Source organism: Bombina bombina, chromosome 9, assembly GCF_027579735.1.
Source record: "Bombina bombina isolate aBomBom1 chromosome 9, aBomBom1.pri, whole genome shotgun sequence".
NCBI lineage: Eukaryota > Metazoa > Chordata > Amphibia > Anura > Bombinatoridae > Bombina > Bombina bombina.
The window spans coordinates 52,946,485-52,973,338 of NC_069507.1; the positions used below are offsets into that span (position 1 = coordinate 52,946,485).

At 37.8% G+C, this 26,854-nt stretch overlaps 1 protein-coding gene across 5 annotated transcripts in view; it reads right to left on the minus strand.

Moving 5' to 3' along the window:
- The window catches only part of LOC128639875 (L-threonine ammonia-lyase-like), a 113,104-nt gene that overhangs the window by 17,863 nt on the left and 68,387 nt on the right, over positions 1 to 26,854 (minus strand). For all 5 annotated transcript variants that reach the window (XM_053692099.1, XM_053692097.1, XM_053692098.1 and 2 more), the window contains 3 exons: positions 17,665 to 17,790; positions 15,241 to 15,408; positions 9,044 to 9,101 (listed from right to left, as the gene is read on the minus strand). In XM_053692099.1, coding sequence (XP_053548074.1) covers positions 9,044 to 9,101; positions 15,241 to 15,408; positions 17,665 to 17,790 — 352 coding nt within the window. The remainder of the gene's footprint in view (positions 1 to 9,043; positions 9,102 to 15,240; positions 15,409 to 17,664; positions 17,791 to 26,854) is intronic.

Consider the following 26,854-nt stretch of genomic DNA (forward strand, 5'->3'; position numbering starts at 1 on the left):
CTCAAAATTTCATTCCTCATATACGGCTGTAAACTGACAAATTTGCCGTTTACGGGCACGCAATAAATAACCAGTCATTTTGAGTGGCTGGTTAATGCAAGCACGAGCTCGCAGTAGCAATTAGCACTCATAAAATTAACCAGAGATCAGATCTCTGGTTATTTTAAAAATGTTTCCCAAATGTTTAATTATGCATAGTAGTTAAAGCACTTTGCAGTGCATTTTCATTATTTATTTTGACTGCTTTTCCTGTAATTTGTAAACTGTAGTAACATAAATAACATTCAAGAGACCTTTCAAAGGCGGTATCCTACACCTGCAAAACTGCATGTTTTTTTTTATCACAATTATAGTTTTCAATGCGTTTTAAGTATTTACTTTGCACACAGATCTTGTTGCACAGTAAATAGTTTTTTTAATTCATAAAATAAAAAATAACTTTACTTGTCCCTTTAAAAGGACACTCAAGTCAAAATAAACTTTTATGGTTCACACTTTAATATTCACACTTTAGGGGAACAACATCCTACTAAGCATGTGCACAAGCTCACTGGGTATACGTATTCTAGTCTGTGATTGGCTGATGTCTGTCACATGATAAAGTGGGCTGGAAAATAGAAAAACAATAAATGTGAAAGAAAAAAAAAATCTACTGCTTTTGTGAAATTCCGAGTAGGTGTTATTGCATTGTCTTTTTATGATACACTTGTTAATTATGCAATTCTACTGCATTGAGTGGTCCTGTATTCCTGTCTATGAAACGTTCAGCTTTATACATCTGCGCAAGTGTAATATTTTCCCCAGCAATGACCGAGTTAAGGCTGTGTATTTATGTTGGTTACAATAATTTGAACCATTTGTGAATTACAACAGCAATTTCCATCTCCAAAGGGAAAACAAAGAAAAAAAAAATTGAAGGTTTTGACGACTTGGAGTCAGGAATGTACACAGCCCTTGTGATTCATTGTTTGGCAAAGTGTATCGTGCAAGAAACACATCTGGCCCTGAATACTGAACACAGGTTTTAGCCTCCAACCACTGTTCTGGTTTTAATAATGGTAATGTTACACCCAGTGCATTATGTGTCCAGTAGTGCAATGTGACAAGTGACGTTACTGTATTTAACAGGGGTCACAGGGTTTTCATTATCATGGAGCCACATTCAAAGTTTAAAGGGACATGAAACCCAAAATTTTTCTTTCATGATTTAGATAGAACATGCAATTTTATACAGCTTTCTACTTTACTTCTTTACTCAAATTTTACTTGTACTTTTTTATTTTTTGTTAAAAAGCAGGGACGTAAGCTCAGGAGCATGCACGTATCTGGAGCACTAGATGGCAGCAGTTTTGTAAGAATGTTATCCATTTGCAAGAGAACTAGATGGCAGCAGTTTTGTAAGAATGTTATCCATTTGTAAGAGCACTAGAGGGCAGCAGTTTTGTAAGAATGTTATCCATTTGCAAGAGCACTAGATGGCAGCAGTTTTGTAAGAATGTTATCCATTTGTAAGAGCACTAGATGGCAGCCGTTTTGTAAGAATGTTATCCATTTGTAAGAGCACTAGATGGCAGCCGTTTTGTAAGAATGTTATACATTTGCAAGAGCACTAGATGGCAGCAGTTTTGTAAGAATGTTATCCATTTGCAAGAGCACTAGATGGCAGCAGTTTTGTAAGAATGTTATCCATTTGCAAGAGCACTAGATGGCAGCAGTTTTGTAAGAATGTTATCCATTTGTAAGAGCACTAGAGGGCAGCAGTTTTGTAAGAATGTAATTCATTTGCAAGAGCACTAGATGGCAGCAGTTTTGTAAGAATGTTATCCATTTGCAAGAGCACTAGAGGGCAGCAGTTTTGTAAGAATGTAATTCATTTGCAAGAGCACTAGATGGCAGCAGTTTTGTAAGAGTGTTATCCATTTGCAAGAGCACTAGATGGCAGCAGTTTTGTAAGAATGTTATCCATTTGCAAGAGCACTAGATGGCAGCAGTTTTGTAAGAATGTTATCCATTTGCAAGAGCACTAGATGGCAGCAGTTTTGTAAGAATGTTATCCATTTGCAAGAGCACTAGATGGTAGCAGTTTTGTAAGAACGTTATCCATTTGCAAGAGCACTAGATGGTAGCAGTTTTGTAAGAACGTTATCCATTTGCAAGAGCACTAGAGGGCAGCAGTTTTGTAAGAATGTTATCCATTTGCAAGAGCACTAGATGGCAGCAGTTTTGTAAGAGTGTTATCCATTTGCAAGAGCACTAGATGGCAGCAGTTTTGTAAGAATGTTATCCATTTGCAAGAGCACTAGATGGCAGCAGTTTTGTAAGAATGTTATCCATTTGCAAGAGCACTAGATGGCAGCAGTTTTGTAAGAATGTTATCCATTTGCAAGAGCACTAGATGGCAGCAGTTTTGTAAGAATGTTATCCATTTGCAAGAGCACTAGATGGTAGCAGTTTTGTAAGAACGTTATCCATTTGCAAGAGCATTAGAGGGCAACGCTATTTCCTGCCATGTACTGCTCCAGATGCCTACCTAGGTATCTCTTCAACACAGAATATCATGGGAACAAAGCAAATTTGATAATAGAGGTAAATTTGAAGCTTTTTTAAAATTGTCGGAATCACATAGGAATATTTTTGGATTTAATACCACGATAAATATAACACATGAGTTTGGCTATAAATGTGCTCCATATTAACTAAACGGGAAAGCTGTTTCTGTTTTCATATATACCTTATATACTGTGTTTATGAATGACGGTCATTTTTGCTATATGGAAATAATTTATGAGGCGTTTTGAAAAAATATGTACAGAGCAGCCTTTAATTGGTGCTTTCTGAATATTATCTGCAAATATTTGTTTAGGGATCCTAGTTCAACTACATGCAGTTTATTTATCACTATCCAAGTAATTATTATTAAATAGGTGATATAGAAGGGTTGGCTTAGCTTTTTTTCTTGTTTATTTTGAGATATCTAGAGTTATAGTTAAGGCTAGATTTATGGCTAGTGTTAGGGTTAAAGCTAGGGTGGTGGCTACAGTAATAGTTAAGGCTAGGGTTATGGCTATTGTTAGGGTTAAGGCTTGCGTTATGGCTAGGGTCAGGATTAAGGCTAGATTTATAGATAGTGTTAAGGCTAGGGTTAGGGTTAAGGCTAGAGTAATGGCTATGGTTAGGGTTAAGGCTTGCGTTATGGCAAGGGTCAGGATTAAGGCTAGATTTATGGCTAGGGTTAAAGCTAGGGTTATGGCTAGGGTTAAGACTAGAGTTATGGATAGGTTTAGGGTTAAGGCTAGGGTTATGGCTAGGGTTAGAGTTAATGCTAGGGTTTTGGCAATGGTTAGGGTTATGGCTAGGGTCAGGGTTATGGCTAGGGTTAGGGTTAAGGCTAAGGTTATGGGTATGGTTAGGGTTAAGGCTAGGGTTATGGCTATGGTTAGGGTTAAGGCTAGATTTATAGGTATGGTTAGGGTTATGGCTAGAGTTAAAGGGACAGTCTATTTCAAAATAAACTATCATGATTCAGATAGGGCATGTAATTTTAAACAATTTGACAATTTACTTTTATCACCAATTTTGTTTTGTTCTCTTGGTATTCTTAGTGGAAAGCTAAACCTAGGAGGTTCATATGCTAATTTCTAAGCCCTTGAAGGCCGCCTCTTCTCTCAGGGCATTTTGACATTTTTCCCCACTAGAGGGTGTTAGTTCATGTGTTTCATATAGATAACACTGTGCTCACGCACGTGGAGCTCCTAGGAGCCAGCACTGATTGGCTAAAATGCAAGTCTGTCAAAAGAACTGAAATAAGGGGGCAGTTTGCAGAGGCTTAGAAACAAGGTAATCCCAGAGGTAAAAAGTGTATTTATATAACTGTGTTGGTTATGCAAAACTAGGGAATGGGTTATAAAGGGATTATCTATCTTTTAAAACAATAAAAAAATCTGGTGTAGACTGTCCATTTAAGGCTAGGGGTTATGGATTTTGTTAGGGTTATGTCTAATGTTATGAATATAGTTAGGCTTAAGGCTAGGGTTATGGGTATGTTTAGGGTTTAGGCTAGGATTATGGGTATGGTTAGGGTTGTGGCTAGGGTTATATGTATGGTTAGGTTGAGACTAGGGTTATGGCTATGGTTAGGGCTAGGTGTAGAGTTAGTATTAGAGAAAATGTTTAGAGTTAGGTTTAGGATAATTGTTAGGGATCAGGGCTAGAGTTAGTGGTCATAGTCAAGCAGCTAGCCTTAGGGTTAGTTTTTGGGTTATGGTTATGGATAGGGTTATGAGTCTGATTAGGATTAAACTCAAGGGTAGGGTTAGCATTTAGGCTAGGATTATGGTTAGAATAAGGACTTGGCTAGGGAAAGGGTTTGTGTTATATAGAGTAAGGGATAGCTCTTGGATTAGGATCAGAGTATATATAGGTTTAGAGTTAAGAATAGTGTTATGCCTAACATTAGGGCTAAGTTAATTTTTTTAGGCACTTCACCACTGCATAAATGGAAATTAGTCCAGCCAAATTTATATTTTATTTTAATGCAATTAGGGTCCAACATTAAAATATGCAATGTTTCAATATCACAATAATATCTTAATCATGCTTAGAGGATGGAAAACTGGCCATACTGAAAAACCAGGCAGGGCATTTGGTATCAGTGGTCTATGCACCTAATTCACTAATAAGGCCTAGATTTGGAGTTCGGCGGTAGCCGTCAAAACCAGCGTTAGAGGCTCCTAACGCTGGTTTTGGGCGCCCGCTGGTATTTGGAGTCAGTGATTAAAGGGTCTAACGCTCACTTTTCAGCCGCGACTTTTCCATACCGCAGATCCCCCTACGCCATTTGCGTAGCCTATCTTTTCAATGGGATCTTTCTAACGCTGGTATTTAGAGTCGTTTCTGCAGTGAGCGTTAGAGCTCTAACGACAAGATTCCAGCCGCCTGAAAATAGCAGGAGTTAAGAGCTTTCTGGCTAACGCCGGTTTATAAAGCTCTTAACTACTGTACCCTAAAGTACACTAACACCCATAAACTACCTATGTACCCCTAAACCGAGCTCCCCCCACATCGCCGCCACTCGATTAAAATTTTTAACCCCTAATCTGCCGACCGCAAATCGCCGCCACCTACGTTATCCCTATGTACCCCTAATCTGCTACCCCTAACACCGCCGACCCATATATTATATTTATTAACCCCTAATCTGCCCCCCTCAACGTCGCCGACACCTGCCTACACTTATTAACTCCTAATCTGCCGAGCGGACCTGAGCGCTACTATAATAAAGTTATTAGCCCCTAATCCGCCTCACTAACCCTATCATAAATAGTATTAACCCCTAATCTGCCCTCCCTAACATCGCCGACACCTACCTTCAATTATTAACCCCTAATCTTCCGATCGGAGCTCACCGCTATTCTAATAAATGTATTAACCCCTAAAGCTAAGTCTAACCCTAACACTAACACCCCCCTAACTTAAATATAATTTACATCTTACGAAATAAATTAACTCTTATTAAATAAATTAATCCTATTTAAAGCTAAATACTTACCTGTAAAATAAACCCTAATATAGCTACAATATAAATTATAATTATATTATAGCTATTTTAGGATTAATATTTATTTTACAGGCAACTTTGTATTTATTTTAACCAGGTACAATAGCTATTAAATAGTTAAGAACTATTTAATAGTTACCTAGTTAAAATAATTACAAATTTACCTGTAAAATAAATCCTAACCTAAGATATAATTAAACCTAACACTACCCTATCAATAAAATAATTAAATAAACTACCTACAATTACCTACAATTAACCTAACACTACACTATCAATAAATTAATTAAACACAATTGCTACAAATAAATACAATTAAATAAACTATCTAAAGTACAAAAAATAAAAAAGAACTAAGTTACAGAAAATAAAAAAATATTTACAAACATAAGAAAAATATTACAACAATTTTAAACTAATTACACCTACTCTAAGCCCCCTAATAAAATAACAAAGCCCCCCAAAATAAAAAATTCCCTACCCTATTCTAAATTAAAAAAGTTACAAGCTCTTTTACCTTACCAGCCCTGAACAGGGCCCTTTGCGGGGCATGCCCCAAGAAGTTCAGCTCTTTTGCCTGTAAAAAAAAACATACAATACCCCCCCCCCCAACATTACAACCCACCACCCACATACCCCTAATCTAACCCAAACCCCCCTTAAATAAACCTAACACTAAGCCCCTGAAGATCTTCCTACCTTGTCTTCACCATCCAGGTATCACCGATCCGTCCTGGCTCCAAGATCTTCATCCAACCCAAGGGGGGGTTGGCGATCCATAATCCGGTGCTGAAGAGGTCCAGAAGAGGCTCCAAAGTCTTCCTCCTATCCGGCAAGAAGAGGACATCCGGACCGGCAAACATCTTCTCCAAGCGGCATCTTCGATCTTCTTCCATCCGGTGCGGAGCGGGTCCATCTTGAAGCAGGCGACACGGATCCATCCTCTTCTTCCGATGTCTCCCGACTAATGACGGTTCCTTTAAGGGACGTCATCCAAGATGGCGTCCCTCGAATTCCGATTGGCTGATAGGATTCTATCAGCCAATCGGAATTAAGGTAGGAATTTTCTGATTGGCTGATGGAATCAGCCAATCAGAATCTAGTTCAATCCGATTGGCCGATCCAATCAGCCAATCAGATTGAGCTCGCATTCTATTGGCTGATCGGAACAGCCAATAGAATGCGAGCTCAATCTGATTGGCTGATTGGATCAGCCAATCGGATTGAACTTGATTCTGATTGGCTGATTCCATCAGCCAATCAGAAAATTCCTACCTTAATTCCGATTGGCTGATAGAATCCTATCAGCCAATCGGAATTCGAGGGACGCCATCTTGGATGACGTCCCTTAAAGGAACCGTCATTAGTCGGGAGACATCGGAAGAAGAGGATGGATCCGCGTCGCCTGCTTCAAGATGGACCCGCTCCGCACCGGATGGAAGAAGATCGAAGATGCCGCTTGGAGAAGATGTTTGCCGGTCCGGATGTCCTCTTCTTGCCGGATAGGAGGAAGACTTTGGAGCCTCTTCTGGACCTCTTCAGCACCGGATTATGGATCGCCAACCCCCCCTTGGGTTGGATGAAGATCTTGGAGCCAGGACGGATCGGTGATACCTGGATGGTGAAGACAAGGTAGGAAGATCTTCAGGGGCTTAGTGTTAGGTTTATTTAAGGGGGGTTTGGGTTAGATTAGGGGTATGTGGGTGGTGGGTTGTAATGTTGGGGGGGGGGGTATTGTATGTTTTTTTTACAGGCAAAAGAGCTGAACTTCTTGGGGCATGCCCCGCAAAGGGCCCTGTTCAGGGCTGGTAAGGTAAAAGAGCTTGTAACTTTTTTAATTTAGAATAGGGTAGGGAATTTTTTATTTTGGGGGGCTTTGTTATTTTATTAGGGGGCTTAGAGTAGGTGTAATTAGTTTAAAATTGTTGTAATATTTTTCTTATGTTTGTAAATATTTTTTTATTTTCTGTAACTTAGTTCTTTTTTATTTTTTGTACTTTAGATAGTTTATTTAATTGTATTTATTTGTAGCAATTGTGTTTAATTAATTTATTGATAGTGTAGTGTTAGGTTAATTGTAGGTAATTGTAGGTAGTTTATTTAATTATTTTATTGATAGGGTAGTGTTAGGTTTAATTATATCTTAGGTTAGGATTTATTTTACAGGTAAATTTGTTATTATTTTAACTAGGTAACTATTAAATAGTTCTTAACTATTTAATAGCTATTGTACCTGGTTAAAATAATTACAAAGTTGCCTGTAAAATAAATATTAATCCTAAAATAGCTATAATATAATTATAATTTATATTGTAGCTATATTAGGGTTTATTTTACAGGTAAGTATTTAGCTTTAAATAGGAATAATTTATTTAATAAGAGTTAATTTATTTTGTTAGATGTAAATTATATTTAAGTTAGGGGGGTGTTAGTGTTAGGGTTAGACTTAGCTTTAGGGGTTAATACATTTATTAGAATAGCGGTGAGCTCCGGTCGTCAGATTAGGGGTTAATAATTGAAGTTAGGTGTCGGCGATGTTAGGGAGGGCAGATTAGGGGTTAATACTATTTATGATAGGGTTAGTGAGGCGGATTAGGGGTTAATAACTTTATTATAGTAGTGCTCAGGTCCGCTCGGCAGATTAGGGGTTAATAAGTGTAGGTAGGTGTCGGCGACGTTGTGGGGGGCAGGTTAGGGGTTAATAAATATAATATAGGGGTCTGCGGTGTTAGGGGCAGCAGATTAGGGGTACATAGGGATAACGTTGGTTGCGGCGGTGTACGGAGCGGCAGATTAGGGGTTAATAATAATATGCAGGGGTCAGCGATAGCGGGGGCGTCACATTAGGGGTTAATAAGTGTAAGGTTAGGGGTGTTTAGACTCGGGGTACATGTTAGAGTGTTAGGTGCAGACGTAGGAAGTGTTTCCCCATAGGAAACAATGGGGCTGCGTTAGGAGCTGAACGCTGCTTTTTTGCAGGTGTTAGGTTTTTTTTCAGCTCAAACAGCCCCATTGTTTCCTATGGGAGAATCGTGCACGAGCACGTTTTTGATGCCGGCCGCGTCCGTAAGCAACTCTGGTATCGAGAGTTGCATTTGCGGTAAAAATGCTCTACGCTCCTTTTTTGGAGCCTAACGCAGCATTTGTTTGAACTCTCGATACCAGAGTTAAATTTATGGTGCGGCCAGAAAAAAACCAGCAGAGCGTTAACAGCCCTTTTACCGCCAAACTCCAAATCTAGGCCTAAGAATGGAGGAGAATGAATTTTATTGAATTAGCTGCATAGAATTACACAGACATAGAGATTCTCCAATGATTGAAGATACCTGTTAGTCAGTGTCATAGAATAAATAAAACAATAACATACAAATGTATTCTTCTTCAGTAAGTCCAAAACTAATATGTGCCATAAACAAATAGAAGTGCTATGATTAGTACAAATATTACATATATCTGATGCTAACAACAACTGTTCAGTTTCTGTACCTCCACTGTGAACAGATCCGTCTTCAGGAAAACATTTTCTTTCTGTACGTTCACCACCCTGAACAAAATGAAAAATGGAATTTAGACAGTTTTAAAATAAATTTGCCCACTTCACTATCACTCAATGGTTATGTAATCCGGATACAGAATTTTAACATGCAATTCTCTTGCCTCCCAGCATAGGTTTGTATAGATAATACATTGCATGTGTAAATGAGATGAATTCCTTAGTCCACTGATTTTCTATTATTTCAAGATGTTGTGCTGCATAAGTCCCTATAACACTATAGAAAAACAATTTATTGACACTTACTTTTAAATAGCTGCATAACTGTTTTGAACAATTTATTTTCCCCTTAGTGCATCTCTCAACTGTCCCACATTCTGCGGGACTGTCACGGGTTGGGAGCCATGTCCTGGTTTTAAAGAACTGACCAAGCCTAGTCCAAGACACATCCAGACATACCCACTGAAATATTGGGCACCCATATCCCTGCCTATCTGCACTTAAAGGGATAGCAAAGTCCAAATTAAACTTTCATGATTCTGATAGGGCATGTCATTTTAAACAACTTTCTAATTTACTTTTATCATCAAATTTGCTTTGTTCACTTGTTATTCTTAGTTGGAAGCTAAACCTAGGTAGGCTCATATGCTAATTTCTAAGCCATGGAAGGTCTTCCTCTTATCTGAGTGCATGTGACAGTTTTTAACAGCTAGAGGCGTTAGTGCATGCATTTCATATAGATAACATTGTGCTCACGCATGTGAAGTTAGAGTCAGCACTAACTGCCTGAAATGCAAGTCTGTCAAAAGACCAGAGATAAAGAGTCTATCTTTTTAAACAATAACATTGTTGTTGTTTACCATCCCTTTAACACCATCTCTTCCACAACTGTATTGGTTACAAATTAATATTATAACCTCAAATATCCTGGGAACCATCCAGCAGATATTGAGGTGTGTGATCTGTGCTTTACACCCTTGAATCAAACTCCACACATAACCTGATTATTTGCAAAAATCCTGGTATTCTGGAATATGGTATTGTAGTTTTATTTCCATAACAGATACTTAAATGGACATGAAACCCAATTTTTTTCTTTTGTGATTCAGATAGAGAATACAATTTTAAACAACTTTCCAATTTACTTCTATTATTTAATTTGCTTCCTTCTCTTGTTATCCTTTGATGAAAGGTTTATCTAAGCAAACTCAGGCGCAACAGAGAACCTGGGTTCTAGCTGTTGATTGGTGGTTACATATATATATATATATATATATATATAAATTGTGATTGGCTCACCCATATGTTCAGTTAGAAACCATTAGGGCATTGCTGCTCCTTCAACAAATCAGAGAATGTAACAGATTAGATAATAGAAGTAAATTAGAAAGTTGTTTAAAATTGTATCCTCTATCTGAATCGTGAAAGAAAAAATTTGGGTTTCATGTCCCTTTAAGTTTTATCTTGTGATCTCATAGCGGATGTACTTTATTAAAGGACATTAACCTCTTAAGGACATATGACGGAATTTTTCCGTCATAAAACAATTGAGCAAACTGAAAGCTGCGTCCTTAAAGGGTTAAGCACCTCTGTTTTGTTTCTGGTTGTTTTTTTGTGTGTTTTTTTTTTTTTTGGGGGGGGTGCTTTGTTCCATGTTCCCTACAGAGGCTCAAAAGCAAAATCTATAACCTAGGTTTTTAAAATGCAGCAAATTGTCTAAACCATCAAGTTAATTTGAAACATTTGCAAGTTACAGAATTAGCTTTTTGGCTTTTGTGAGGGACAAGCAGATACATTTAAACAAAATCAAGAAGCGTTTACAGGAACATAGATGTCAAATTGAATCATGCATGGTTCAGACACAGCATGCAATTTTAATCAATTTACTTAATTCTCTTGGTATCCTTAATTCTCTTGGTATCCGGGATTAAACACATAGTTATATACAATTAATATCGCATTAGAGCCTTTTTCTTTTTTGCACTCTGTATGTCCCTTTCATTTTCTTTTAAGTTGAGTTTCTCCCATCTCAGAAGCAATGACAAGTATTGTTTGCACACACAAGCAAACTGCTTGGTTGAAGTTAATTAAAGGGACATGAAACCCAAATTTTTTCTTTCACGATTTAGATAGAACATACAATTATAAACAACTTTCTAATTTACTTCTATGATCTATTTTGCTTCATTCTCTTGATATTCTTTGCTGAAAAGCATATCTAGATATGCTTAGTAGCTGCTGATTGGTAGCTGCACATAGATGCCTCCTGTGATTGGTTCACCGTGTGCATTGCTATTTCTTCATTAAAGTATATCTAAAGAATGAAGCAAATTAGGTACAGGTAGCCCTCAGTTTACGCTGGGGTTAGGTTCCAGAAGGAATGGTTGTAAATCGAAACCATTGTAAATTGAAACCCAGTTTATAATGTAAGTCAATGGGAAGTGAGGGAGTTAGGTTCCAGGCCTCTCTCAAAATTGTTATAAGTAACACCTAATACATTATTTTTAAAGCTTTGAAATGAAGACTTTAAATGCTAAACAGCATTATAATCCTAATAAAATAATCACACAACACAGAATATATAATTAAACTAAGTTAAATGAACACAAACATTTGCTAAACAGCATTATAAACCTAATAAAATAATCACACTACACAGACTTCACTTGCATTTTTCTGCAAACAGTTCTTTCTATGCATTCCATTCTGGACTGATTTATAGACAGGAAGATCTTGTTCCTTTGAAATCTACTCGATAGCTCAGGTCTGGTTAAACTGCTTAATTTCAGCTTGCTTGGCTTTGCTGCAACACAAGTGGACATCTCCACCTACTGGGTATTTTAATCAATGCACTGCTTCTCAATGCTTTTCAATAGCATGACTGGGAAAAAAGGTTGTTATTCTGAAATGTTGCAAATTGAACCGTTGTAAACCGAGGGCCACTTGTAATAGAAGATAGATAAAATTCTATTCTCTACCTTAATCATGAAAGAAAATGTTTGGGTATAGTGTCCCTTTAAATAGAATTATGCATATTAATTTCTTTTTAATTTGTAATGCAAATTAGATATAATATTTTAAAGACTTTTTCTGAATATACAGCATGTGCGGTTTTATTTAATTTATTTGCCTTCTTAGCGCTTACAGGCAGATTCAAGAGACATTAAACACTAATGGCTAGATTAAGAGTGGAGCACTAATTTACTGCACGCCTGTAGCTGGTTATTGCTAAATTAACTGAAGATCAGATCTCTGGTTAATTTTCTAAATGTTCCCCAATTCCCCCAAATTTAAGTGTAATGTAGTTTGGGGTGTTCGAAAAAAAAGTGCCTTTACATTGCGGTCTTTGGGAACTGTGTGTTCCCTATAAATATATATGTACAGGGCCGCCATCAGGGGGTGAAAGGGTGACTCCTGCCAGGGGCACACTGGGCCAGGGGGTCCCATGAAGCAAGCACAACTATTATTAAAAAGGGCGCTACAGTAGAGTGCTATGGAGCGCAGGAAATGCCATTACAAGGAATAAAGCATTAGCATTTGAAAGGATTAAAGGGCCACTAAACCCAAAATCTTTCTTTCATGATTCAGAAAGAACATACAAATTTAAACAACATTACAATTTACTTCTATTATTTATTTTGCTTCATTTTTTAGATATCCTTATTTGAAGAAAAAGCAATGCACATGGGTGAGCCAATCACATGAGGCTTCTATGTGCAGCAACCAATCAGCAGCTACTGAGCATATCTAGATATGCTTTTCAGCAATGCATATCAAGAGAATAAAACAAATTAGATAATAGAAGTAAATTAGAAAGATGTTTAAAAATGCATTCTCCTTCTAAATCATGAAAGAAAAATGTGGGTATCATGGCCCTTTAAGCTAAGCTAAACCACTATGCACAGTGTGAGACAGACTTGGCACTTCAGTTTGTACAGTGTGTGCCTGAGTCAGGCGGCAGATCACTTTCATTTGCAAAGGAGGTAGGACTTAATTAGTAAATGTTTTTTTATTTCTTTGTGCAATTTCAGATTGTAACTTCAGTGTGGTAGTTGTATGGTGGGGCCAGGGGTCCATAAAAATACATTTTTTTAGCAATATGCAGCAGCTGCGTATTTATGATTATTTGACAATGGTGTAAAAATTCTATATTTAAAATCATGCAGAAATGTTTTTCTCCTCAATACACAAATGGTAGGTGCCCTTTTGACAGATATGATTTTGTATTTATTTATTTATTTATTTATATATATATATATATATATATATATATATATATATATATATATATATATATATATATATTATATTCCAGTTTATTGCCCCTTTATGCAAGGACTTTCCAGATGCCAGGAGGCATTTTATCTAAGATTTTTACATCTGCATAAAATGTTATACTCTCAGGCTAAGATTGTCAGTGTTTGAATTAAAACAGATTAACTTAACACTGTTCAGTTTACACTACAGCTGACTTAATTTTGACATGCATACAAACAAGCCTAAATTCTGCATTTAACCAGATCTAATGGTATGAGACTGAGTACCACAGCTTATGGTTCCACCAAGACCATATAGAGTACAGCATCTTCAAAATCCATAAGTACAGCTGACAGATGGGAACATTTGTACACCACATTTGAAGTGGTGCTCTTGGTTGGGGAAAATGGAGGGGGGGGCAAACATATGTCAGCCTTTTATAAGTACTTTTCTTCATCTACCTATTCTGATAGATCATTAATGTACAATTTTGAATTCACAGAAGTATGTGTTTGCACATGTACAAATATGATTCTTTCAAAAGTGATCTCCTAATTTCTGCTATTTTGTTATCATGCATGGCACACACTGTTGATTTAGTGGATGGCAATGTGCAGACATTTTACCTCATGTAAGTGTTTCTGTGGGTGTTTATGTCTTTATTCTATTGTTGGTTTCTCTATGAGTGTGTATGTATTTTTTTCTGTGGGTCTCTCTGTGAGTGTGTGTGTGTCTGACTTTGTGCATTTTCTGTGGATGCCTCTGTGAGTGTGTGTGTGTGTGTCTGTCTTTGTGCATTTTCTGTGGATGTCTCTGTTAGGGTGTGTGTGTATGTCTGTGCATTTTCTGTGGATGTCTCTGTTAGGGTGTGTGTGTATGTCTTTGTGCATTTTCTGTGGATGTCTCTGTGAGGGTGTGTGTGTATGTCTTTGTGCATTTTCTGTGGGTGTCTATGTGAGTGTGTTTGTTTGTATGTATGTCTGTGTATTTTCTGTGGATGCCTCTGTGAGGGTGGGTGTGTATGTCTATGTGTGTTTTCTGTGGATGTCTCTGTGAGGGTGTGTCTGTATGTATGTTTATGTTTTTGTAGGTGTCTCTGCGAGGGTGTGTGTGTATGTCTTTGTGTGTTTTCTGTGGATGCCTCTGTGAGGTTGTGTGTGTATGTCTTTATGAATTTTCTGTGGGTGTCTCTGTGAGGGTGTATGTCTGTGCATTTTCTGTGGATGTCTCTGTGAGGGTGTGTGCATATTTTTTTGTGCATTTTCTGTGGATATCTGTGAGGTTGTGTGTGTATGTTTTTATTTGTGTATTTTCTGTGGATGCCTCTGTAAGGGTGGGTGTGTATGTCTTTGTGTGTTTTCTGTGGATGTTTCTGTGAGGGTGTGTGTGTGTTTATATGTCTGTGTTTTCTGTAGATGTCTATGTGAGGGTGTGTGCATATGTCTGTGTGTTTTCTGTGGGTGTCTCAGTGATGGTGTGTGCATGTCTGTGTATTTTCTGTGGGTGTCTCTGTGACATATATATTTCAATTTTATGACAATTGTTGCACGACTTACCTCCTTCGCTGCACTAGGTTCTCATGCCGTGTCTTACGGCATAAGAGCGAGGCTCCCATTGGAGCCTATGGAAGCACGCTCTATTGAGCGCAAAGCTTTCATGCAATGTGAACACAAGATCGCAATCACATTGTAGGTCACTAAAAAATTTGCGCCCACTCATAATCTGGCCCTAAATATATTTTATATAAGCATAGTATTGAGGTTATTGGGTAGAGCCATGTTGAAATCTATCTTTCCCTACATCCCAGTGCTGATGTATTTGGACATTTGTAATAACTCTCCTTCAGATACCAAGGTTACAAAATGGCAGCACCAATGATTAGAGGGAGGTGCATGAAATGAATTTAGTGCCCCTTTAAAGGCAGATTAATTACCTGGCTTCTTCTCGTCCAATGGCCTCCAAGAGTTTGGTGATTTCCCCAGGAAAATCTGACACCACAACGGAGAATTTGCACACTCTGTGGTCTAGGACCAGAGCTCTGTCCAGGCAGTGACGTAGTAAAGGCAGAGGCAGGTTTGCACTGCACACAACCACCGCCACCCTGAGGGACAGATAAGATAAGATATAGCAGATAAATGTGACTTAAATAGCTCCAGTACATGTGCTGAGTGACACAGGTGGTAGAGAGACAAAAACAATGTCTAGATTCAATATAAAAGTAAATAAACAATTACAAACATGTTTTAAATAGGCCTCTGCATTCGGAGGTTTCGGATGCCTCTGAATACGGAAGAAGGTGGCTGCTTGCGGCATTTGGCTTTTTAAAAGGCAGATTTCATCTTGTTAAAGTGTAACACATTAAGTTCTAGATTTGCATAGATCATAGTGTTGCACTTTCACAAGACAAAATCCGGTTCCAAAAAGAGCCGAACAATGCGAGCAGCCGCCTTCGACAGCATTCAGAGGCATCCGAAACCTCCAACCGCAGGCCTATTTTTAATGACAACGTAAAAATATAGTAATTGGTAGGTTCAACCACATGTTGTTTGAAGGGTAATCTTATCCTTAACGGGTTTCATACATTTACATTTACATTTTTTTCTTCAGTTTTCCTCTTTTATCACTATAAACCTGGTATAGAATGGGTTAGTAAATTTACATAAATTTATATAACCCACATGCTATCTCGAAGGTCAAATGACCCCTTCTGTGATAACCAGACCTGTTTGATAGAAGACAGTCTCCTCTTTCAATGATTGGTCACATGCAAATTTCACAGGGATTGTTTTACTGGTTATTCCCATACTCCATACATGTGCTCAAGGAAGCATTTGCCATGGACAAGTTAGCCCTTAAAGGGACAGTCTACAATAGAATGTTTATTGTTTTAAAATATAGATAATCCCTTTATTACCCATTCCCCAGCTTTGCACAACCAACACAGTTATATTAATACACTTTTTACCTCTGTAATTATCTTGTTTCTAAGCCTCTTCTGACAGCCCCCTGATCACATGACTGTGACTATTTAAAATCAATTGAGTTGCATTTAGTACTGTGTTGTGCTAAATCTTAAATAACTTCCCGGGCGTGAACACAATGTTATCTGTATGGCCCACATGAACTATCAGTCTCCTGTTGTGAAAAGCAAATACAAAAGCATGTGATTAAGAGGCTGTCAATATAGCTTTTGAAACAGGCAGAAATTTAGAGGTTTAAATGTTATAAAGTATATTAACCTAACAATTTTGTTGTGCAAAGCTGGGGAATGGATAGTAAAGGCATTATCTTTTTAAACAATAATAATTTTTGTGTAGACTGTCCCTTTAAATTAAAAAGATGCCATACTAATATTACTAAAATATTTCAAAAATAAATCGAACTAACAAATTCAAGCATAACAAGAAACTATAATCTTAGTAAATCACAAGAATGAAATTGGATTATATTTCTTATTTAACCCTTTTCGATACACAGGGGCCGAATTATCAAGCTCCGAATGGAGCTTGATGCCCCTAAAGACCGCTGGTCCATAACTTGTCAGCTTGCTCTGATGCGGCGGACAGAAATCAACCCGATCGCATACAATGTAGTTTCGGATTTTTGATATTAGAGCTAATTTGTTAGAGCATGTAAGTGTAAGACTATAAATGCTACAGTAATATGTGTTTAACCCCTACAAAAAGGTTAAATACAAAGTAGAAGTACTCTCCGGGACCAGCAGATCACTGCTGGTCCTGAGTGGAAACCACTGCTGATCTAATCAGCAGTGCTAGTTGCTCAACTGATTGGATGAGCAGCCCATGAAGTCTTTGTTTGTAACCATTGTGTGGACCAAATAACCGTTAGAGTTTCCTGATATTAAAGACTAAGTTAAAGAGGTTAATTTACCCAAAAACATTTATGTCCTATGTCCACGGGGCTAAACAATACCTCACTTGGGGTCCTCCAATTTAAACAGTGCCATTTTCTGGTAATAAGCTAAAGCTGAGCTAGCAGACACGTAGGAGATAGAGTAGCTGCTTCATTGTGATTTTGAGTCATCCTTCTGTCTTGCTTAGTCTACACCAGAGGATATGCACTTGCAAAACCTTCCTGTACAAATATGGTGGCAGGTTTTTCTGTACAGTGGCTCTGTAACGGCCATCTGGAAAACTTTGCAACCATATTGTAAAGGCAAAATAATACACTTTCATTAAATTGTGAGGCCTTTTTTCCAGGGCATATACAGACCCGTAGAAATGCCACTACTGATTGCAGAGCCAGATGGACCTCCTAGAGGTGTGGACACAGTCTCAATTGAGACATCTGACACGCCTGCACTTATGCCCCTGGTTATACCCTAGAGGTCTAATACCTTTTTCCTTTCAGTTCTGGTAATTTGTCAGATATCAGAGCAGCAAGTCCCATTGCACCTTCAGCATCAGCTGTGACCCTTTCACACTCCAGCAGCCGGAGCATGGCAAGCAAGATGTCCTCCTCCCTGAAACACAACACAGAATACTGGTCACATTACATGTTACAAGGATGTTATATATTTTATTTGATTAACGTCAAATTTTATCATAAACAGGGTATTGTAAAATGCTAATATCCTCAATAGAACAACTTTTGATTTTCCTGTTTGTAGAGGTATGTTTCACGATTTGGGCCGTGGGACCTGTCCTTATCAACCAGTAAGCAATTTAAAGGGATTATGTACTGTCAAAATGTGTCCCCATTTAATGTATTCCAAATGATACATTTTACCTGTTGGTGTGTATTACATTGTTTACCAATAGCTCATTTACCTTTATTTTGTCATTTAAAAAAGCTGCTGATGTTGTCTGTTGAAACAGCCACCTGTACTGATAATTGTAAAACGGTATTGGCTATAGAAAGGCTGTGTAAACAACAGCGGCAGCAGAAAAAAAAATCTCTGAGTGTGGGGTTAGAGAGAAAGAGACCAATCCATATAAAAGAGTGTTTCAGCAGCAGCTTTAAATACAGTGAATTATTATCAACTGCTTCCAGAAATAGAAGCACTCTCCTAGAAACAAACAACAGCTCAGTAGATTGTACTATAGTGAGTTATCACCTAGGAGCAGCCTCTTGTAGCCCAGTTGTGCTTCTCACAGTGGAGAACATTCCTGAAGTATATCAGTCTGATCATGCTTAGCAAGGTCAGTCCAGCCCCAAAATACCAGGCAATCCTCTTCTGAACAAGGAATATGACAACCCCAGATGATCGTTTTGGCCTTCTTTGGGGCTCGTCAGTGAGGTGCAGCCATATTCCTCTAAGCACATTGTTCAAGGAGTTTATGTATGGTTTCACCCCATAACCCTTAGGGAGACTTCCCCAGGGCCATAATACAAATGCATATTTATATTAAATATTTATTTAATATCCAATTGTATTAGATTATAAAAAGTTCAATTCTGTCTTTAGGAGTTTTATAGGGAGACAAAACAAACCGAGAATTAGTTTATCTAAATTACAGATGGGATAGCACTCCAAAATATAAAGTATTATAACTGAGCAGCTTTGATGAGATATAAGCTCAAATGGATAACTGGTAATGAGAAATGTATTAATAAAAAAATAGAGCAAGATCTTACTACTCCGATCTCGTTAGTGTATATACTTCAGAACTATCAAGTAAGATTAAAAATCATATCATATTTCAAGATCATATTCAGATATGGATATATATATATATATATATATAATTATCACTTAAGAAGATAGAGTTCTATAAAAAATTATAAGAACCAAAGAAGGACAAGGCTGCACTGGATTTCACATTAAACCAAACGTTTTATTAAGAGGTGGAAAGGCACCGGGTCTGCCTTCACCTAAATAGTTAATATAATGTACCAGATAAAAAGTGAACCAGATGATCGTACATCACAAATATATGATACAGATTCAAATACACCCCCTACACACATGCTAGCATGCTACTAGGCCAGCAACCTCACTGTCCATGTTTATTCCGGGCACACAGTGTGAAAACACACTCCAGTTGAAAAAGACACAATTACCGTCCCTTTACTATCCTTTGATCCGGGCTCTGAAGTGTAAGAACAGGTAAGTCCGGTCCCATATATGTCAAACAGGACAGAAGTAAACTTGAGGCTTGAGCAATCTGTTACCCAGCAGTGTCAGGATATCTACCACATGCAAGACTTATAACCGCATGGTTTACCTTCACTTGTATGATTCTTGGGGCAGGTGCTTAGATGGCTACAGATTACCTCCGTGATCTTGTGATACCGGTGCGGGTCTTCACTTGCTATAAAATAGGTAGAGATGAATCCTATGTGCAGGTACAATTAGAGCAGCTTCACCATGTTGGTGTCTCCTTCCACGCTGCAAATTACAATCCACACATTACACGTTTTGCCCCTCCCCCTACTGGGTTGGATTTAGGGCTTCGTCAGATATATGATGTTACCACATCCAGTGGTGTTTAAATACCATTACTGTTACAATGTAATACATCCCTTATCACTTTTTCTTAAAGGGACATGGCGCCATTCATTAATATATATCCGGTACTAGACTTTATATATACATTGCACTCTAATGCACTTAAGAGGTGACACCCATTCGTGGCTTATATATTTACATATGATGAGATCAGCATATTATACAGTCTATCCTTGAATAAAAAAAACGATGTAAGGAAATCCTTTACATTGTACCTCACATCTCATATTTCAATAAATCTAGTATGTATATTTATACATTTACATAGAAAAATCAACAATTCAAAAAATCACAAAAAGCAGGCATAGGGGCATATGTATCAAGCTCCGTATGGAGCTTGATGACCCGTGTTTCTGGCGTGTGAGCAGGCGGACAAACATCACCACAATACAACCCGATCGAGTATGATTGGGTTGATTGACACCTCCCTGCTGGTGGCCGATTGGCCGCAAATCTGCAGGGGTCGGCGTTGCACCAGCAGCTCTTGTGAGCTGCTGGTGCAATGCTGAATACGGCGAGCGTATTGCTCGTCGTATTCAGCGAGGTCTGGATGACCTGATCCGCAGTATCGGATCAGGTCCACCAGACCATGATAACTAGAGGCCATAGTCTATTTTTTCATTAAGGCCTGTGGGGGACAGAGTGTTGAGTCTATACATCCAGCGTGACTCATACTGGAGTAATATTTTATCAACATTACCCCCTCTACTTTTTGGCCTAATATGTTTAATTTCTAGCACTTTTAGCTGTATGACATCAGAGTTATGGAGCTCTTGAAAATGTCTAGCCACCGGACTATCCTGATCCTTGTCCTTGATGCTGTCCCTATGCAATATAGCAGGTAAATCACATTATTTGTGTTGCAAAAAATTATTTCGTTTATATAATAGACTTGTTCAGATGATTCTGTGCAAAAATTGGATGCTTTCTCTATGTATTTACAGTATACACAGTGACCACACGATTGACAGCCTTTCACTTCTTGTGATTTTGTTAGCCAATTTTTTGGAACCTCTTTTTGAAATTCACTATGCACTAACTTATCTCTTATGCTTGGAGCTCTTTTAGCAGTCATTAATGGGTATTCAGCTATATATCTGGAGACTGAGCTATCGCTGGACAAGATGTGCCAGTGTTTTTTTAATATCCCACGGAGATTATTATTATTATCATCATTTATTTGTAAAGCGCCGCCAAATTGCGTAGCGCTGGGTACAATGATAGGGGTATACAATGACAAAGATTTGTGATAAAATACAAAACATAACAAAACTAAACAAATCTAGTACAGGAGGAAGAGGGCCCTGCTCTGGAGAGCTCACATTCTATAGGTTAAGGGTGCAGAGACATAAGGTTGGGGTAGCTTGTTAAATCAGTTGTATTTGCAGCAGTGAGTCAGGCAGTTCATGTACATGTATTAGTTTGGTTCGGATGAGGGATGGAGGAGAGATGGTAAGCCTCTCTGAATAGGTGAGATTTCAAGGAGCGGCTGAAGCTATACAAGGTTGGAGACAGTCTTATGGAGTGGGGTAGAGAGTTCCAGAGGACAGGAGCAGCATGTGCAAAGTCTTGGAGGTGGGAGTGGGACGTAGAGATAACAGGAGTGTAGAGACGTAGGTCAGAGGTTGATCGAAGAGGATGGGATGGGGAATATTTCACAATGAGAGAGGAAATATAGTTTGGAGTTAGACTGTTGAGTGCTTTGTAAGTTAGGGTTAATACTTTAAATTGTATTCTGGAGTGTATGGGGAGCCAGTGTAGAGACTGGCAGAGCGGAGCAGCTGATGTAGATCGGCGACTTAGGTGGATGAGTCTAGCAGCAGCATTCATAATAGATTGGAGGGAGGAGAGGTGGTGTTTTTTTGAAGGCCATTTAGGAGTAGATTGCAATAATCAATGCGTGACAAAATGAGGGAATGAATAAGTATTTTTGTAGTTTTTTGAGTAAGGAAGGGATGAATTCTGGAAATGCTGCGTAGGTGTGAACGGCAGGATTTGGTAAGCGCTTGTATATGTGACTTCTGAGTCTAGTGTGACCCCAAGACAGCGGACCTGGGGTGAGGTGTTGAGAATAGAGTCTCCAACCGACAGAGAAATGTCAGGTATTGGATGTCTCAAAGAGGGGGGGGATAAGAAGCAGCTCAGTTTTGGACAGGTTGAGTTGGAGGTAGTGTGAAGACATCTAAGAGGAAATTGCAGAGAGGCAGTCAGAAATCTGGTTGAGTAAAGAGGGAAAGATATCAGGAGAGGAAAGATAGATTTGGGTATCATCAGCATATAAGTGGTACTGGAATCCAAAGGAGGCTATAAGTTTTCCAGGGCAGGATATATAGAGAGAGAGAAGCAAGGGGCCACAGACAGAGCCTTGCGGTTCTCCAACTGAGAGAGGCATAGGATCACAAGATATGTTGTTAAAGGAAACTGAAAACGAGCGGTTTGACAGATATGATGCAAACCAGGAGAGGGCTGTGTCTCGGATGCCAAATGAATGTAGTATTTTTAGGAGTAGAGGATGGTCAACTGTTTCAAAAGCTGCGGACAGGTCAAGAAGAATTAGTAAGGAGTAATGGCCTTTTGCTTTAGCTGATAACAGGTCATTTGTTACTTTAGCAAGAGCGATTTCTGTTGAGTGTTTAGTGCAGAAACCAGATTGTAGTGGATCAAGTAAGGAGTTAGTTGTGAGAAATTGGGTTAGTCGATTATAAACTAGATGTTCCAATAATTTTGAAGCAAAGGGAAGTAAGGAGACCGGTCGATAGAAGGCAAGGAGGTGTCAAGCAAGGGCTTTTTTAGGATTGGTATGATTGACGCATGCTTGAATGTGTCAGGAAATGTGTCAGCAGTGAGAGATTGGTTAAAGAGATGAGTTAGGGTAGGGTTTAGTGAAGCAGAGAGAGAGGGAATAAGTCATGAAGGAATAGGGTCAAGTGGGCAGGTTGGGAGATGAGCCAACGATAAGAGTGCAGAGACTTCTCCCTTTGTTACAGGAGGGAAGTAGCATAGATTTTTGTTAATAGAAGGGGTGGGTATGATTGCTGTGTTTGAGGGGTGTGAGGTGCAGATATCTTTTCTAATGGTGTCAATTTTATTTTTGAAGTGATCAGCAATAATCTGAGCAGTGAGGTTGGTAGTGGGCGGGGGGGCAGGCGGACGTAGAAGGGAGTTAAAGGTTGAGAAAAGATTTCTGGGGTTTATCCCAGTGGGAGTTATACCTTGTTATTAATCGAATTTGGTTCTTTTCAACCTGTGAATCTCTGTGCTTATACAGAAGCTGATTTCTCGGGGTCTGTCTAGCCCTAATCCAACCTTTGTGTATCTGCTTTCTTGAGTATCCCCTTTGTAAAAACCTTTGTGCCATTTCAGCGGCCTGTTCCTCAAAGTCTAACTCTGTAGAACAACACTGTTTAAGTCTTAAAAACTGTCCTACAGGTATCCTGTTTTTTAGAGATTCTGATTGGTGACTGGATGCGTGCAACAGGCGTTTGGTTGCTGTCTCTTTACGATAAACCTTAGTTTGTAGCGTCACATTATTCATGGTAATCTTTAAGTCTAGGAATGTTGCTTCCTTGTCACTAACCTGATATGGTCAGGTATAAGTTCCTATTGTTGCTATTTAGTTTTTCTACAAATAAGCCTGCAGACACCACATCACCTTTCCACAGCACCAAAATGTCATCCACAAATCTTAGCCATAGGGCGACATGCGCCTCCACCCATTGGTCCAACCCCTAGAAAACATCCACTGTTTCCCATACGCCTATATGTAAACAGGCATAGGTGGGGGCGCATGCTGCACCCATAGCTGTCCCTCGCAACTGTCTGTAGTACCTGCCATCAAACATGAATATATTGTTAGTTAAAACAAATTCCAACATCTTAAGTACTAGGTTAGTGTTATCACTGTATTCCTCTCCTTGCAGCATCAGAAAATGTTTTGCTGCATCCAAACCCACCTTATGTGGGATAGAGTACAGTGATTCCACATCCAAGGTAAGAAGAAGTGTATCTGAGTCAATTGTTACCTTATCCAGTCTGGTAGGCTTATTTTCATCTATATTTTAAACTTTAAACGATCTACACTATTGTTCCTTTCTTTTTATAGAAGGACCAATCAAGGAACTTTTATATACTCTTCAAGAGAGCTGAATATTGAGAATATCATTGACTCATTACACTCTACTTAAGGAGTTAGACTACACAATTTTCTCCTTAGCTCTCTCATTCATTTTTTTAAAGTGTGATGATGTTTGATTGAGTAACTGAAAACAAAGCAATCACATATTTCTTCAATATAACGCCGGATATACGAGTGGTTAAGGACACTTTTTACACATTTTTTATACTTTTTTATACCTCTTTTTAAAAAAAAAAAAAAATCACTGGACACAATCACTGGTCACTTTATATTTATATATTATTGTATTTTTTCATTGGACACTAAACAGTTTTACACGGATCACTTTGGATTTGGAATTTGATGGCTTACTTTTGCAGGATACATTGACCTTTGTTGGACACACTAATTTCTAATTTTTCATTTTCAATTTCTGCTGGACACAACTATTTTGCTGAACACTGTTTCATGCAAAATTTAATTTTAAGTGTTGAGCACAACATTATATTCATTAAATTTTTGCCAGTTTAGAACAAGCGAGGGACGGATACTTAAAAGCATCTGTTTGTTTGCATGTATTATCATACTAACTGATTTTATATGTTTATATGTGTTAAACCACTGTAACTAATGTTTTATTGAATAAATGGATCCATGTTTTTTGTTTTTTATTTCTATGCATTGTATTATATATAAATAAAGCATCTAATTTTATAATTAAATTTTATAATACTAGTACCCCAGCCTCCGTTAGGTTAGGCGCTTTGGTTTCATTCCCACTATCTTATCCAGTCTCCTCAGGACATCACCAGTGTCCTGTACATAGGAGGACAATTCAGTAAGGAAGGGTAGTAGATAGAAATCTATATATCTACTGATCCCTTCAGTAGGTCCACCCATGCCAGACACTATGAAGAGTCCTAGTGGGTTCTTCATATATTTATGCAGTTTTGGGATGCAATAGAGCATGGGTACAATGGGGTATGGATTAACAAGAAAATCCTATTCTTTTTTAGTTATGTTTCCTTGGTCTCTTGCACTATTTAATAGGAAGTTAAGCTCATCACATGATTTTTCAAAGATGAGTCGAGAGACCTCTTCATATTGCTCTTTTATATGAAGTTGTCTTAATACATCCTTCATATAACTATCTTGATCAAAGATCACAATGTCACCTCCCTTATCAGAGGGTTTAATCTGAAGGTCTTTCTTACCCATGAGATCTTTAAGTGCTTTCCTTTCCTGATTAGATAGATTGTCACTAACTATACCTCTCATACCAATGTTCCCTACATCTTGTTCTACACATCTTACAAACGTGTGTACACTAGGTGATAAGGATAATTGGGGCATTTATTTTTTAGAGGATGGTTTAAAAATAGTCTTTTTTGGATAGCTTGTTTCTATTGTTTGTCCCTCTTGTTCTTCTAACAAGGATACAAGATTTGCAATAGCTACAGAGTCTTGACTATCACCTTCTTGTTCTTTACCAGATCTATCACCCCACATTTTTTTAAGGATAATTTTTCTTGCATACAGATTCAGGTTCTTTAAAAACTCAAATTTGTCTAGACCGTTTGTGGAACAGAAAGTAAGGTCTTTTTTAAGTAGGTTAATATGTGCTATATATATATATATATATATATATATATATATATATATATATATATATATATATATATATATATATATATATATATATATATATATATATATATATATATAAATACAGCTCTGGGAAAGAAAAAAAAAGAGACTGTTGCAAAATTACCAGTTTCTCTGGTTTTAGTATTTATAGGTATGTGTTTGGGTAAAATTAACATTTTTGTTTTTTTCTATAAACTACTGACAACATTTATCCCAAATAAAAATATTGTCCTTTAGAGCATTTATTTGCAGAAAATTACAACTGATCAAAAAAAATGTAAGCACCAATCAGCAAGCGCTACCCAGGCGCTGAACCAAAAATGGGCCAGTTCCTATGCTTACATTCCTGCTTTTTCAAATAAAGATACCAAGCGAAAGAAGAAAAATTGATAATAGGAGTAAATTATAAAGTTGCTTAAAATTGCATGCTCTATCTGAATCATGTAAGAAAACATTTGGGTTTCATATCCCTTTAAGAAAGCATAGCATAAAGCTACAAAGAACTACACATCCAAAAGATTTGTTTCACATTTTTAAAATTCGGTTCGGCTGAATTTCATCCATACAGGAATACCATTCGGACGAATATTAGATTTAAATTTGTTACCTTTATTATCTAATAAAGACAATTAATATTAACAAAAGTCTTACATTATATGATTTGAACAATTAAAAGAACCTATCTTTCAATGTTAAAAGAACATGCAAATACTGTATGAATAATATCCAGCATTGAGTGCCTGATTGGCTGTCCCTAACATCAGTCATTAGCAATACTATGACAGGATTGGACAGGGGATGTTGGACAAATAAATGGTCAGACCCCCTGGACATCATTACAAACAAAGGAGCTTATTAACCAAACAATATAACTTCTTCCCCTCATTCCTGCAACTTTTTATGGCGCCAAACGGCATGAATGAAAGAACAAATCAATATCATCACGCAATCATTTGTGTTTTGTCTGTTTCATCCAATAATGTATTCGGCTGTAAATATATCAAACAACTCAATTAATCAGAAAAGCCCAGATGCACATTTCTAGTATTGATCTCTGTAACATTTCCATGTGCAGATATATATAGATTCTACATTTAATACAATTTTATAAACAATTTAAGCCCCCCAAGCTATAATTTGTGTTTGTTATACGTCTATCATTATTTGTTTATATTGTTTAACATGTTTATATGAAATGTTACTGCCTTTCTCTGTAACTGTGCAGATGCTGTATGTTATGGTTTCCCTTTCTGCCCAGGGTGTTTTAAGTTTCTTTGGCTCCTAAGGCTCACTACAGTAAGTACAATGTTCCTA